The 15,497-nt window shown below is 43.7% G+C and overlaps 1 protein-coding gene across 1 annotated transcript in view; it reads right to left on the bottom strand.

The window, feature by feature from the left end:
• Positions 1-5,098: 5,098 nt before the first annotated feature.
• dhx30 (DEAH (Asp-Glu-Ala-His) box helicase 30) overlaps positions 5,099-15,497 on the bottom strand; it is a 74,809-nt gene continuing 64,410 nt past the window's right edge. The window contains exons 17-18 of the mRNA XM_070887698.1: positions 9,129-9,268; positions 5,099-5,620 (exon numbers count right to left, since the gene is read on the bottom strand). Coding sequence (XP_070743799.1) covers positions 5,394-5,620; positions 9,129-9,268 — 367 coding nt within the window. The 3' untranslated portion in view covers positions 5,099-5,393. The remainder of the gene's footprint in view (positions 5,621-9,128; positions 9,269-15,497) is intronic.

Here is a 15,497-nt window from a genome sequence, read left to right as displayed (position 1 = left end):
GGTGAGTGGGCAAATGCATGGCAGATGAAGTATAATGTGGATAAATGTGAGGTTATCCACTTTGGTGGTAAAAACAGAGAGACAGACTATTATCTGAATGGTGACAAATTAGGAAAAGGGGAGGTGCAACGAGACCTGGGTGTCATGGTACATCAGTCATTGAAGGTTGGCATGCAGATACAGCGGTTCAGAAAGCAAATGGCATGTTGGCCTTCATAGTGAGGGGATTTGAGTACAGGGGCAGGGAGGTGTTGCTACAGTTGTACAGGGCCTTGGTGAGGCCACACCTGGAGTATTGTGTACAGTTTTGGTCTCCTAACTTGACGAAGGACATTCTTGCTATTGAGGGAGTGCAGCGAAGATTCACCAGACTGATTTCCGGGATGGTGGGACTGACCTATCAAGAAAGACTGGATCAACTGGGCTTGTATTCACTGGAGTTCAGAAGAATGAGAGGGGACCTCATAGAAACGTTTAAAATTCTGACGGGTTTAGACAGGTTAGATGCAGGAAGAATGTTCCCAATGTTGGGGAAGTCCAGAACCAGGGGTCACAGTCTAAGGATAAGGGGTAAGCCATTTAGGACCGAGATGAGGAGAAACTTCTTCACCCAGAGAGTGGTGAACCTGTGGAATTCTCTACCACAGAAAGTAGTTGAGGCCAATTCACTAAATATATTCAAAAGGGAGTTAGATGAAGTCCTTACTACTCGGGGGATCAAGGGGTATGGCGAGAAAGCAGGAAGGGGGTACTGAAGTTGCATGTTCAGCCATGAACTCATTGAATGGCGGTGCAGGCTAGAAGGGCTGAATGGCCTACTCCTGCACCTATTTTCTATGTTTCTATGACACCCAGATCTCTTTGCACCTCCCCTTTTACTAATCTGTCACCATTCAGATAATAATCTGCCTTCCTGTTTTTGCTACCAAAGTGGAAATCCTCATTTATCCACATTATACTGCATCTGCCACACATTTGACCATTCACCTAACCTGTCCAAGTCACACTGCAGCTTCTTAGCATCCTCCTCACAGCACACACTGCCACCCAGCTTAGTGTCATCTGCAAATTTGCAGATATTACCTTCAATTCCTTAATCTAAATCATTAATTTTTATTGTAAATACCTGGGGTCCCAGCACTTAACCCTGTGGCACCCGAGTAGTCACTGCCTGCCATTCTGAAAAGGACCTGTTTATTCCCACATTCCCACTCTTTGCTTCCTGTCTGCCAACCAGTTCTCTATCCACGTCAATACATTACCCCCAATACCATGTGCCTTAATGTTGCACACTAATCTCTTGTGTGGGACCTTGTCAAAAGCCTTTTGAAAGTCCAAATACACCACATCCACTGGTTCTCTCTTGTCCACTCTACTAGTTACATCGTCAAAAAAACACCAGAAGATTTGTCAAGCATGATTTCCCTTTCATAAATCCATGCTGACTCAGACTGAGCCGGTCACTGCTTTCCAGATGTACTGCTATTACATCTTTAATAATTGATTCCAGCATTTTCCCCACCATCGATGTCAGGCTAACCGGTCAATAATTCCCTGTTTTCTCTCTCCCCGCCCCCTTTTTTTAAAGTGGGGTTACATTAGCTACCCTCCAATCCATAGGAACTGATCCAGAGTCCATGGAATGTTGGAAAATGACCAGCAATGCATCTACTATTTCTAGGGCCACTTTCTTAAGTACTCTGGCCCTGGGGATTTATTGGCCTTCAGTCCCTTCAATTTCCCTAACACCATTTCCTGACTGATAAGGATTACCCTCAATTCCCCCTTCTCGCTAGATGCTTGGTCCCCTAGTATTTTTGGGAGGTTATTCGTGTCTTCCTTAGTGAAAACAGAACCAAAGTATTTGTTCAATTTGTCTGCCATTTCCTTGTTCCCCGTTATGAATTCACCTGATTCTGACTGCAAGGGACCTACATTAGTGAAGACTAATCTTTTTCTCTTCACATATCTATAGAAGCTTTTGTAGTCAGTCAGTTTTTATGTTTCCTACAAGCTTACTCTCATACTCTGTTTTCCCCTCCTAATTAAACCCTGAATTCTAAATTTCTCCCAGTCCTCAGGTTTGCAGTTTTTTCTGGTCAATTTATATTCCTCTTCCTTGGATTTAACACTTCCCTAATTTCCCCATTAGCCACAATTGAGCCACCTTCCCTTTTTTATTCTTGCGCCACACAGGGGTGTACAATTGTTGTCGTTCATCCATGTGATCTTTAAATGTCTGCCATTGCCTATCCACCGTCAACCCTTTAAGTATCATTCTCCAGTCTATCCTAGCAAATTCACGTCTCATACCGTCGAAGTTTCTTGTCTTTAAGTGCAGGACCCTAGTCTCTGAATTAATAGTGTCACTCTCCATCTTAAAGAAGAATTCTACCATATTGTGGTCACTCTTCCCCAAGGGGCCCCGCCCAACCAGATTGTTAATTAATCCTCTCTTGTTACACAAGATCCAGTCTAGGATGGCCTGCTCTCTAGTTGGTTCCTCGACATATTGGTCGAGAAAAACTTCCCTTATACCCGTCAGAAAATCCTCCACAGTATTGCTACCAGTTTGCTTAGCCCAATCAATATGTCGATTAAAATCACCCATGATAACTGCTGTATCCTTATTGCACGGGTCCCTAAGTTCCTGTTTGATGCCATCCCCAACCTCCCTGCTACTGTTTGGTGGTCTGTACACAACTCCCACTAACGTTTTCTACCCTTTGGTGTTTCGCAGCTCTACCCATATAGATTCCACATCATCCAAGCTAATGTCCTTCCTTGCTATTGCGTTAATCTCCTCTTTAACCAGTAACGCTACCCCACCTCCTTTTCCTTCCTGAATATTGAAGACCCCTGGATGTTGAGCTCCCAGCCTTCGTTACTCTGGAGCCATGTCTCCGTAATCCCAATTACATCATACCCGTTAACAGCTATCTGCGCAGTCAATTCATCCATCTTATTACGAATGCTCCTCGCATTGAGACTCCGAGCCTTCAGGCTTGTTTTTTTTAAAACACTCTTCGATTAGTGAAGACAAATTTAGGTCCTTTGCAGCCAGAATCAGGTGAATTGATAAGGGGGAACAAAAAAATGGCAGACCAATTGAACAAATACTTTGGTTCTGTATAAAATAACATATAAAATTCTAACAGATGCAGAAAGAATGTTCCCGATGTTGGGGAAGTCCAGAACCAGGGGCCACAGTCTCTGGATAAGGGGTAAGCCATTTAGGACTGAGATGAGGAGAAACTTCTTCATTCAGAGAATTGTGAACCTGTGGAATTCTCTCCCACAGAAAATTGTTGAGGCCAGTTTGTTAGATATATTCAAAAGAGAGTTAGATGTGGCCCTTACGGCTAAAGGGATCAAAGGCTATAGAGAGAAAGCAGGAATGGGGTACTGAAGTTGCATGATCAGCCATGAACTCTGAATGGTGGTGCAGGCTCGAAGAGCCGAATGGCCTGCTCTGGCACCTATTTTCTATGTACCTATTTGTGCCATCAACTCATCTATTTTGTTACAAATACTACATGTATTTAGACAAAGAGCATTTTAAATGTTTTTTTTACCCTTTTTTCCTGCTCGTTTCCTCTGTCCTTCAAACTCACTTTCTACATTTTTGCTTTCTAATTCCAGCTTTACTCCCCTCCCTACTGAATCTATTTTCAGGTTCCCATCCCCCGGCCAAGCTAGTTTAAACCATCCCCAACAGCACCCCCGTGAGGATATTGGTCCCAGCTCTGTTGAAGTGCAACCTATCTGGTTTGTACAGGTCCCACCTCCCCCAGAAGCAGTCCCAATGCCTCAGGAAACTAAAGCCCTCCCACCTGCACCATCTCTCCAGCCACGCATTCATCTGCTCTATCCTTCTATTTCTATACTCACTAGCTCGTGGCACCAGGAGTAACCCGGAGATTACTACCTTTGAGATCCTGTTTTTTAATCTCTCTCCTAGCTCCCGAAACTCTGCCTGCAGGACCTCATCCCTCTTTCTACCTATGTCATTGGTCCTGATATGGACCACGACCTCTGGCTGTTCACCTTCTCCCCCCAGAATGCCCTGCAGCCACACGGTGAGGAACCTATTCAACCCAGCGATTTTGATTTTTTTTTATAACAAATGGGTGTTAACGGATAGTAGGGAGTTTTCAAGGCTTATTCAATTATTTTTTTTTTTACATACACTCATGCCCTCTAGTCATCTGTACAGTTTTTTAATATAACTCTTCCCCAGAACTGATATTTCTCCCCAACCCCCTTAAAGACCTGATCTCTCTTACTCGCCAAAGAAAACATATTGCATTTATATAGTGCCTTATGTCTCGAGGCATTTAATATGCAAGTGTAAGGAAAACAGATGCTGGGCCACAATGGGAGAGGCCAGGAAAGGAGTACATTTGGTCAAACAGAAGGTTTTTATAGAAGGGGAGGTAGATAGTTTCCAAGTATGATTCCAGCACCTGAAGGCATAGCTACTGATGGAGGGACAACAGGAGGAAGGAATTGATTTGGGGGGGCGGAAGGGGTGATTTAGAGCTGGGGGCAAGGCCATGGAGGGATTTAAAGACAAGGGTGAGGATTTTATATTTAATGAGTTGGGAGATGGGGAGCCAATGTTGGTACTATCCCGCTAAAATGCCAAAAGATATATCTACTGTTGGCTACTCAAGATCCTATTATCAGCAACTTAAGATATCAGGATAATGGAAACACTGACTGATTACCCACAGCATGCCAGGCTCCATCTTGAACAATGTGAAAGAAATAACTTGCATTTATATAGCACCATCCACGACCGCAGGATGTCACAGCCAATTAATTACTTTTGAAGTACAGTCACTTGTTTTTAAGCAGCCAAATTAAGCACAGCAAGCTGCACACAAAGCAATGAGATGAATGTTCAGTTATTTTCTTTGGTGGTGGTGATTGAGGGAGGAATGTTGGCCAGGAGACCATCAAATAGTGCTCAAATGCTATGCTAGAGTGTGGCTTGAACCCTTGGAAAGAGTGCTACCATTGAGCCACAGCTCATGGAGAAACAATTTTTTTTTTTAAAAAAAGGACAATCACAAACATGTTGACAAAAGTATTTTTTAAATAAATGTTAAATCATGGCAATCTGACAGTACTGTCCATACAGAAACATATTTCCCCCACTTTTTTGGGCCCTCGATCAGGTTTATTCCAATTACAGTTTTACACACTTTCCAATATAAACATCAGTTATATATGAGATGATAGTAATTTTGCAGAGGTGAGGGCATTTTTAAGCTCTCAAAGCATTAAATACAGCAGCTATATTTTTTTTTGTACATTGTGTCAGGAAATTCTGATACAGAATACAATACAAACTCGCCCGCCCACCTCCCTTTCTCCTGGTGAACCTTTCACTCTGTCGGCCAACAGTTCAAGAGCTCCATAAGCAATGACAGCACTTCGCCATGCTCCTTGCGCAGCTCAGAGGAAATTTCAGGGAGCTCATGACGCAGGCAGTTTTCCACCATCTTGTGCACTGCTGTGCGGAAGCTGCACAGCAGGTAGGCAGGCTTCGAGTCCAGCTCGATCCGCAAGAGGCGAGAGTCGGCCAGAGTCAGCAACACAGAGTCACCATCCTCTGAAAAAAGAATTGAGGATAAATTTAAACAAAAGAACTGCAGAACCTCAGGCCTATTTACAAAGGAGTAAACACTAGAGATTTATCCTCCAGGCTGCAGTGTTTGCCAATAACTAACAAAGCCAAAACATGTTTGTGTTGTACAGTAAGTTTCTCTGTTAAATTCATCATCTCAACTTGGTCCCCTCATCAGTATAATCTGTAAATGCCAGGGAGGCCACTCGGCCCATCTTAGTTCATCTATCTAGAATGACCCTAATGTCCTCCCGTTGCAGCTTCCAATTGTTTCTTAAAAGATCCCAAAGGTTTTGTCCTGGAGTCTATTCCCTGTGATCACTGTGTTAAGAGCTCCCTGATACCAGTACCTATTACAGCTCAGACTGCTCTCTCCAAACACAGGCTGTATTCGGAAGGTCAGAATCCATTGAGACTTTTTACAGCTGTTGCATCTAGCTCCGCACAGACCGGTTCCAAAACGGTGGGGTGCTGGTACACTTTCAATCCCATGTATGTCTGTGGCCTAACTGGGAATCTGGAGTCAGTCCTACGGGATGGACCCTTGCTTGATCACCTTCAGGAATTGGAAAGGAATTTCCGGCTACTGACCCCCTTGCTATGCTGATGCTGCTCCAATTCAGAGTCACTCTTTGCTTTCTCCGCTCTGGCCAATTTTCAATCCACCTCAGAAGCTTGCTTCCTAATCCAGACTTAACTGCCTGTGTCATGGTTAAAATGCAGTCCAGACATTTAAATGTATCACATCCACAGAATATCCATTGTTAACATGGACTGTCAGTTCTTCAAAGAACTCCAGCAAATTTGCTTGGCAATACATCCCTCCCATAAATCTATGCCAACTCCCTTTCCATCCCATACATGTCTGTGTTTATCTGTGTATCCCCACACCAGAGGTTATGCTGTAGTTTCTTTGAGCTATCCCTATCCCCTTTCTAAAGGCTGATGTGCTGTTAGCTAGTTTCAATTTCTGTTAGTCCGTTTGCAGTTACCTCAACAGGTCATTGAGGAGTGACAGCAGGCTCTGGTTGTAGATTATTTTTGACCAGCTGTACAGCAAAGAAAATCAATGGCCACAACATCTGTCGCTGTTGCCCAATCAGCAGGCCCACTACTGGGCTTCGGGTCGGCAGACTTCCGTAAGTAAAACGTCGGGTAAATGACTTAAAATGTATGAGGGGATTTAAAAACATGAGAGCAATCTTCTTGCGGCCGAGCACCCTGGCCCAATCACTTATTCTCTCTCAGCACAGAGACCACAGGTATATTTTCCACCCACTTTCTCCTGAAGGCTGCGACTTGTACTGGGATGTTTCCGTGTGCAGAAAGCTCTCCAATACCTCATCCATAAGAATATAAGAAATAGGAACAGGAGTAGGCCACCTGGCCCCTCGAGCCTGCTCCGCCATTCAAAAAGATCATGGCTAATCTGATCATGGACTCAGCTCCACATCCCTGCCCACTCCCCATAACTCTTTATTCCCTTATTGTTCAAAAATCTATTATCTGCACCTTAAGTATATTCAATGACCCAGCCTCCACAGCTCTCTGGGGCAGAGAATTCCATAGATATACAACCCTCCGAGGACAAATTCCTCCTCATCTCAGTTTTAAATGGGCGGCCCCTTATACTGAGACTAGGGGCCCAAATTTGGCCAGTACAGATTCCTGACTCACCAGAGATGCGCCGCTTTTGTAGAACTCCAAGGGCGCCAAAAATCTTCGGACCGAGTTTGGCCGCACCCCAGCCTCTCCTCCATGGTGACGTAGCGTGGCAACGGGATTCGGGGGCGGAGCCAGGTCCCGGCGCTGACCTCTGCACATGCACGCTAGAGTGTGTGCGCATGCGCAGTAGCTCCTAGCCCCCAGAATCTGAGTGTGTGAGATGCAGGCTGTGTGGGATGGGCCGATGCTCGCCGTCCCTATCCCGGGCCGAGCGTGTGTGTGTGCCTCTCTCTCAAAAAATCCTCCCTCCGCCCTCTCCTCCTCCCCGCCACGCTAAGAAGTCGCGTTCACCACCCACCACCCCCAGCCTGCCGCGTTGAGCCTTCTCCCTCCCTCCCCATTCAGATGCCACGTTCTCCCGCACTTATCCCAGGTCGAAGGGACTCCCACAAGGCCAGCCGCTGCCGAGTTTAGTTGAAGGTAGGATTTACTTCAGTTCTTTATTTGTTAATTTAATTATTTACTTCAGTTCTTTATTTTTTATTGAATGCTTATCACTTTTTGTGTTTTGTTTGGTTCTTGGTGGTCCTTTAAATGTAGTTACTTGCGCCGATTCCTTAACTCTAGGTAAGGTTTTTCTGTGCGTCATACGCTGGCCTAAGTTAGTTTGGAGCAGCTATTTGCTGGCCAAACTTGCTTAAATGGCCAAAACAGGCGTAAGTGGCTGGGAACGTCCCCTTTTGAAAAAAAAACTAAACTAAAAAAAACCTAACCAACTCACTTACACTGGCGCAAATTAAATGGCCAGAATTGCAACTAAAAAGATACTCCAGAAAAATCAAGCTGCTCCAAAAAAAACGGAGCAACTCCTGGGGAAATTTGGGCGCATTATCTTATAAGTTTCGATACGATCACCTCTCATTCTTCTGAACTCCAATGTATATAGGCCCAACCTATCCTCATAGGTCAATCCCCTCTTCTCCGGAATCAACCTAGTGAACCTTCTCTGAACAACCTCCAATGCAAATATATCCTTCCTTAAATACGGAGACCAAAACTGTACGCAGTACTCTAGGTGTGGCCTCACCAATACCCTATACAATTGTACCAGGATTTCTCTGCTTTTATACTTTATCTCCCTTGCAATAAAGGCCAATATTCCATTTGCCTTCCTGATTACTTGCTGTATCTGCATACAACTTTTTGTGCTTCATGCACAAGGACCCCCAGGTCCCTCTGTACTGCAGCACTTTGTAATTTTTCTCCATTTAAATTATAATTTGCTTTTCTATTTTTTCTGCCGAAGTGGATAACCTCACATTTCCAAACATTATACTCCATCTGCCAAATTTTTGCCCACTCACTTAGCCTGTCTATTGTCACTGTAGATGTTTTGTGTCCTCCTCACAATTTGCTTTCCCACCCAACTTTGTATTATCAGCAAATTTGGCTATATTACACTCGGTCCCTTCATCCAAGTCATTAATATAGATTGTAAATAGTTGAGGCCCCAGCACCGATCCCTGCGGCACCCCACTCGTTACCGTTTGCCAACCGGAAAATGACCCATTTATCCCGACTCTCTGTTTTCTGTTAGCAAATCCTCTACCCATGCTAATATATTACCCCCAACCCCAAGAACTTCTTTTTCTGCAGTAAGCTTTTAGGTGGCAGCTTATCGAATGCCAAGTTTTGGCCTTTAAAACCACAGCAGGTCCATGTCTGATAGAATCAGCTGTATCCACCAGCGAGCAGCCTGGCAGTCTCCCAGCTGCATCCTGTGTTACTTTTACCAAAATCAGTTAAAAGGGTCCATCGCGGCACTTACCTTTTATATGGATGTCACAGTCTAGGAGCATCAACAGAGCCAATGGATGGACCATGGAGGAGTCACGGACAAAGACATTCCCATTGGATTTCACAGCTGTGAAGTAGGTCAACCAGCGGCTCTTAAAAGATTCCTCGTTCCTGAGAGTGGATTACAAACTGCGTTAGCACAGAGGGACGAAGTACAGTTTCCAGCAGTTCCCGCCATTGGGATGGGGCTCTGGGATCTCCCTGCTCCACTTTGAATCGTGATAGTGGATCTTTAACATAAGAACATAAGCAATAGGAGCAGGAATAGGATGTTTGGCCCACCGAGCCAGCTCCGCCATTCAATAAGATCATGGCTGCTCTAATCTTGGGTTCAGCTCCACTTCCCTGCCCGCTCCTCATAACCCTTCATTCCCTTATCGTTCAAAAATCTGTCTATCTGCACCTTAAATATATTCAATGACCCAGCCTCCACAGCTCTCTGGGGCAGAGAATTCCACAGATTTACGACCCTCTGAGAGAAGAAATTCCTCCTCATCTTAGTTCTAAATAGGCGACACATTATTCGTAAACTATGCCCCCTAGTTTTAGATTCCCCCACAAGTGGAAACATTCTCTCTGCAACTACAAAACCAAAATATTGCCAATGCTGGTATCTGGAATAAAAACAGAAAATGCTGGAAATCTCAGCAGGCTAGGCAGCATCCGTGGCTAACAAGGGAAATTAAGGATAGTTTTAGATCCAAGGAAGAGACATATAAATTGGCCAGAGAAAGCAGCAAACCAGAGGACTGGGAGAAATTTAGATTTCAGCAGAGGAGGTCAAAGGGTTTAATTAGGAAGGGGAAAATAGAGTACGAGAGGAAGCTTGCCGGGAACATAAAAACTGACTGCAAAAGCTTCTATAGATATGTGAAGAGAAAAAGATTAGTGAAGACAAACATAGGTCCCTTGCAGTCGGACTCAGGTGAATTAATAATGGGGAACAAAGAAATGGCAGACGAATTGAACAAATACTTTGGTTCTGTCTTCACGAAGGAAGACACAAATGACCTGTCAGATGTACTAGGGGACCGAGGGTCGAGTGAGAAGGAGGAACTGACGGATAGCCTTATTAGGTGGGAAATTGTGTTGGGGAAATTGATGGGATTGAAAGCCAATAAATCCCTGGGGCCTGATTGTCTGCATCCCAGAGTACTTAAGGAGGTGGCCCTAGAAATAGTGGATGCATTGGTGATCATTTTCCAACAGTCTATCGACTCTGGATCAGTTCCTATGGATTGGAGGGTAGCAAATGTAACACACCTTTTTAAAAAGGGAGGGAGAGAGAAAACAGGTAATTATAGACCGGTTAGTCTGACATCAGAATGGGGAAAATATTGGAATCAATTATTAAGGATAAAATAACAGCGCATTTGAAGAGCAGTGACAGGATCGGTCCAAGTCAGCATGGATGTGTGAAAGGGAAATCATGCTTGACAATTCTTCTGAAATTTTTTGAGGATGTAACTAGTAGAGTGGACAAGGTGTATTTGGACTTCAAAAGACATTTGACAAGGTCCCACATTAGAGATCGGTGTGCAAAATCAAAGCACATGGTATTGAGGGTAATGTACTGGCAGGGATAGAGAATTGGATGGCAGACAGGAAGCAGAGAGTCAGGATAAACGGGTCCTTTTCGGAATGGGAGGCAGTGACTATTGGAGTGCCACAGGGCTCAGTGCTGGGACCCCAGCTCTTTACATTATACATTAATGATTTGGATGAAGGAATTGAGTGTAATATCTCCAAGTTTGCAGATGACACTAAACTGGGTGGTGGTGTGAGCTGGTGAGGAGGATGCTAAGAGGCTGCAGGGTGATTTGGACAGGTTGGGTGAGTGGGCAAATGCATGGCAGATGCAGTATAATGTGGATAAATGTGAGGCAGAAACACGAGGGCAGAGTATTATCTGAATGGTGTCAAATTAGGAAAAGGGGAGGTGCAATGAGATCTGGGTGTCATGGTTCATCAGTAATTGAAAGTTGGCATGCAGGTGGTGAAGAAGGCAAATGGCATGTTGGCCTTCATAGCTAGGGGATTTGAGTATAGGAGCAGGGAGGTCTTACTGCAATTGTACAGGGCCTTGGTGAGGCCTCACCTGGAATATTGTGTTCAGTTTTGGTCTCCTAATCTGAGGAAGGACGTTCTTGCTATTGTGGGAGTGCAGCGAAGGTTCACCAGACTGATTCCATAGATGGCTGGACTGTCATATGAGGAGAGACTGTATCAACTGGGCCTTTATACACTGGAGTTTAGAAGGATGAGAGGGGATCTCATAGAAACGTATAAGATTCTGATGGGACGGGACAGGTTAGATGCGGGAAGAATGTTCCCGATGTTGGGGAAGTCCAGAACCAGTGGACACAGTCTTAGAATAAGGGGAAGGCTATTTAGGACTGAGATGAGGAGGAACTTCTTCATTTAGAGAGTTGTTAACCTGTGGAATTCCCTGCTGCAGAGAGTGGTTGATGCCAGTTCATTGGATATATTCAAGAGGGAGTTAGATATGGCCCTTACGGCTAAAGGGATCAAGGGATATGGAGAGAAAGCGGGAAAGGGGTACTGAGGTGAATGATCAGTCATGATCATATTGAATGGTGGTGCAGGCTCGAAAGGCCAAATGGCCTACTCCTGCACCTATTTTCTATGTTTCTTTGTGGAGAGGAAGCAGAGTTAACGTTTTGGGTCGATGACCCGAAGGTTCTGACGAAGGGTCATCGACGCAAAACATTAACTCTGCTTCCTCTCCACAGATGCTGCCTGACTTGCCGAGACTCTCTGCAACTACCTTGTCCCCCTTTTAAACTCTGACGAGTATAGGCCCAACCTGCTCAACCTTTCTTCATATGACAACCCCTTCATCTCAGGAATCAACTTCGTGAACCTTCTCTGAACTGCCTTCAATGCAAGTACTTCCCTCTTAAATAATGAGATAAAAACTGTACAACAGTTGTGGTCTCACTAATCCCCTGTACAGTTGTGGCAGGACTTCTCTGCTTTTATACTCCATCCCTCTTGTAATAAAGGCCAACATTCCATTTGCCTTCCTGATTACTTGCTGTACCTGCATACTAACTTTTTGTGTTTCAAACAGGTCCCTCTGCACCGCAGCATTTTTGTACTCTCTATTTAAATAATAATTTACTTTTTTTAATTTTTCCTGCTAAAGTGGATAACCTCACACATTATACCCCATCTGCCAAATGATTGCCCACTCACTTAGCCTGTCAATATCCCTTTGCAGATTCAATAGGCTAGAAATGCAGTTTTTGGCAATATAGTTTTTTTCAGGTAATTTTTTTGAAAAAATACCACTAAGATCGTCGCCATTTTTTAAGGGGATAAAATTGGCAAAAAAAATGCACCAGACGGTAAAAATCGGCGTTGCACGAGGATTCGCAGTGGAAACCACAGTCCTCGCCAACTTTAGCCAGAAGCCTACCACCGCCAAAAATACAGGCCCTGGGAGTGGAGAAAACACAAAAAAAATTGCAAAAATAAAAAAATCTGAAAACATTCACTATACACTTAATAGCTGAAAAAGAATCAAAAAAATAAAAACTTCAACTTACCTTTTTTGTAGGTCTTCATGAACCTGCCGTTGTTTCTGGGGCTTCAACGCAGGCTTTTCTTGGCGTTATTTTTCCACCCTGAATATGGGTGCGCCGAATGGCCAATTTTAAGTGGTCATTTTTTTTTGGTGTTGCATGTCGTCGATCCGCTTTTCGGCAATATTTCAAAACCGCCAGTCTGTAACTTTGGCCAATTTAGGGGAGTATGTTTTCCCAGCAAAAAAATCGGAAAAACGTGTGCAAGGCTGGTCAATTTCTCCCCCTTTTTGTCCTCCTCACAACTTGCTTTCCTACCCATCTTTGTATCATCAGCAAACTTGGCTACATTATACTCGGTCCCTTCATCCAAGTCATTAATATAGATTGTAAACAGTTGAGGCCCCAGCTAGCACCAATCTCTGTGGCACCCCATTAGTTATCATTTGCCAACCGGAAAATGACCCATTTATCCCGACTCTCTGTTTTCTGTTAGCCAATCCTCTATCCATGCTAATATATCACTCCCAAGCCCGTGAGCTCTTATCTTATGCAGTAACATTTTATGTGGCACCTTATCGAATGCCTTCTAGAAATCCAAATACACCACATCCACTGGTTCCCCTTATCCACCCTGCTCGTTACGTCCTCAAAGAACTCCAGCAAATTTGTCAAACATGATTTCCCGTTCATAAAACCATGCTGATGCTGCTTGACTGTATTATGCTTTTCCAAATGTCCTGCTACTGCTTCCCTAATAATGGACTCCAGCATTTTCCCAACGACAGATGTTAGGCTATAGTTACCCGCTTTCTGTCTCCCTCCATTTTTAAATAAGGGCGTTACATTTGCGGTTTTCCAATTCGCTGAGACCTCTCCAGAATGCAATTTTCATGAAATTTTGGTAGATTGCAACCAATGCACCCACTATCTTTGCAGCCACATCTTTTAAGACCCTAGGATGCAGGCCATCAGGTCCATGGGACTTGTCCAACTTTAATTCCATTATTTTACCGAGTACTTTATCTTTAATGATAATGATTGTTTTAAGTTTCTCCCCTCCTTATAACCCCTTGATGATCTATTATTGGGATGTTTTTAGTGTCTTCTACCGAGAAGACCGATAGAAAATATTTGTTCAAAGCCCCTGCCATTTCCCTGCTCCCCATTATTAATTCCCCACTTTCATCCACTGAGACCAACGTTTACTTTTTATATACCTGTAGAATCTCTTGCTGCTTTTAAGTTAACTCTCATAATCCATCTTCTCTCTCTTATTTTTTTAAGTCAACCGTTGCTGATTTTTTAAAATTTCCCAATCCTCTGTCCTCCCATTAATCTTAGCAGCATTGTATGCCATTGTTTTCAATTTGATACCATCCTTTACTTCCTTAATTAGCCACGGATGGTTCTCCCTTCTCTTAAAGTATTTCCTTCTCACTGGAATGTATTTTTGTTATGAAATATCTCCTTAAATGTCTGCCACTCCTTTACAACAGTCTTACACATTAATCTATTTTCCAAGTCCACTTTAGACAACCCTGCCTTCATACCTTTGTAATCGCCTTTATTTAAGATCAGGACACTGGTTTGAGATCCAAATTTCTCACCCTCCAACTGAATTTGAAATTGAACCATGCTATGATCACTGTTTCCTAGAGGATCCTTTACTAGGAGATCATTTATTAATCCGGTCTCATTACACAGTATCAGATCTAAGAGAGCCTGCTCCCTGGTTGGTTCCACAATGTACTGTTAAAGGAAACCATCCTGGATACACACTGTGAGCTCTTCCTCAAGGCTACCGTGACCAATTTGATTTGTCCAATCAATATGAAGATTAAAATCGCCGATGATTATTACCGTATCTTTCTTACACTCCTCCATTTTTCTTGATTTATACTCTGTCCAACAGCGGAGCTACTGTTAGGGGGCCTATAGAATACTCCTACCAGTGACTTCTTCCCCTTATTAGTTCTTATCTCCACCCAAAATGATTCTATATCTTGATCTTCTGAGCCAACATCATCTCACTACTGCACTGATCTCATCCTTTATTAACAGAGCTACCCCACCTCCTTTTCCTTTCTGTCTATCCTTCCGAATTGTCAAATACCCCAGAATATTCAGTTCCCAGCCTTTGTTATCTTGCAACCACGTCTCTGTAATGGCTATCAGATCATACCCATTTATTTCTACTTGTGCCGTCAACTCATCTATCTTGTTACGAATGCTGCATGCATTCAGATAAAGAGCTTCTAATTTAGTTTTTTTTACCATTTTTCCCTGCTTTGACCCCACTTTCTGATACACTCTTATTTTCATACATTCTGTCCCTTCCTGTCACACTCTGGTTATCATTTCTCCCATTGCTATCCTGCTCTATCGCCTTCTCCTTTCTCTTTGACTTTTTACATTTCCACCCACCTGAACCCTCCCCCCCAAACATCCTTCTCAGCAGATGGATGGAGCTTTAGGTAACTGTCTCACTCGAACGATGGCAATTCTCAGGATTTCTGGCAAGGCTGGCATTTATTTCCCATCCCGAGTTGCCCTTTAGAAGGTGGTGGGTATTTTTCTAGCAGTTTATACAACGGAGTGGTTTGCTAGGCTAAGTCAGAAGCCAGGTAAGAGTCAACCACGAAGCTGTGGGACCGGAGTCACTTATAGGCCCAGATTTCCTTCCCTAAAGGATATTAGTGAACCAATTTAACAGCTTCATGGTTATTTTTACTGATACCAGATTTAAAAAAAAAACTGAATTCAAATTCTCAATCTGCCTTGGTGGGATT

This window comes from Pristiophorus japonicus, chromosome 1 (genome assembly GCF_044704955.1).
Source record: "Pristiophorus japonicus isolate sPriJap1 chromosome 1, sPriJap1.hap1, whole genome shotgun sequence".
Lineage (NCBI taxonomy): Eukaryota > Metazoa > Chordata > Chondrichthyes > Pristiophoridae > Pristiophorus > Pristiophorus japonicus.
Note: the sequence above shows the minus strand (reverse complement) of the source record. Positions and strands in the feature narration are given on the sequence as shown.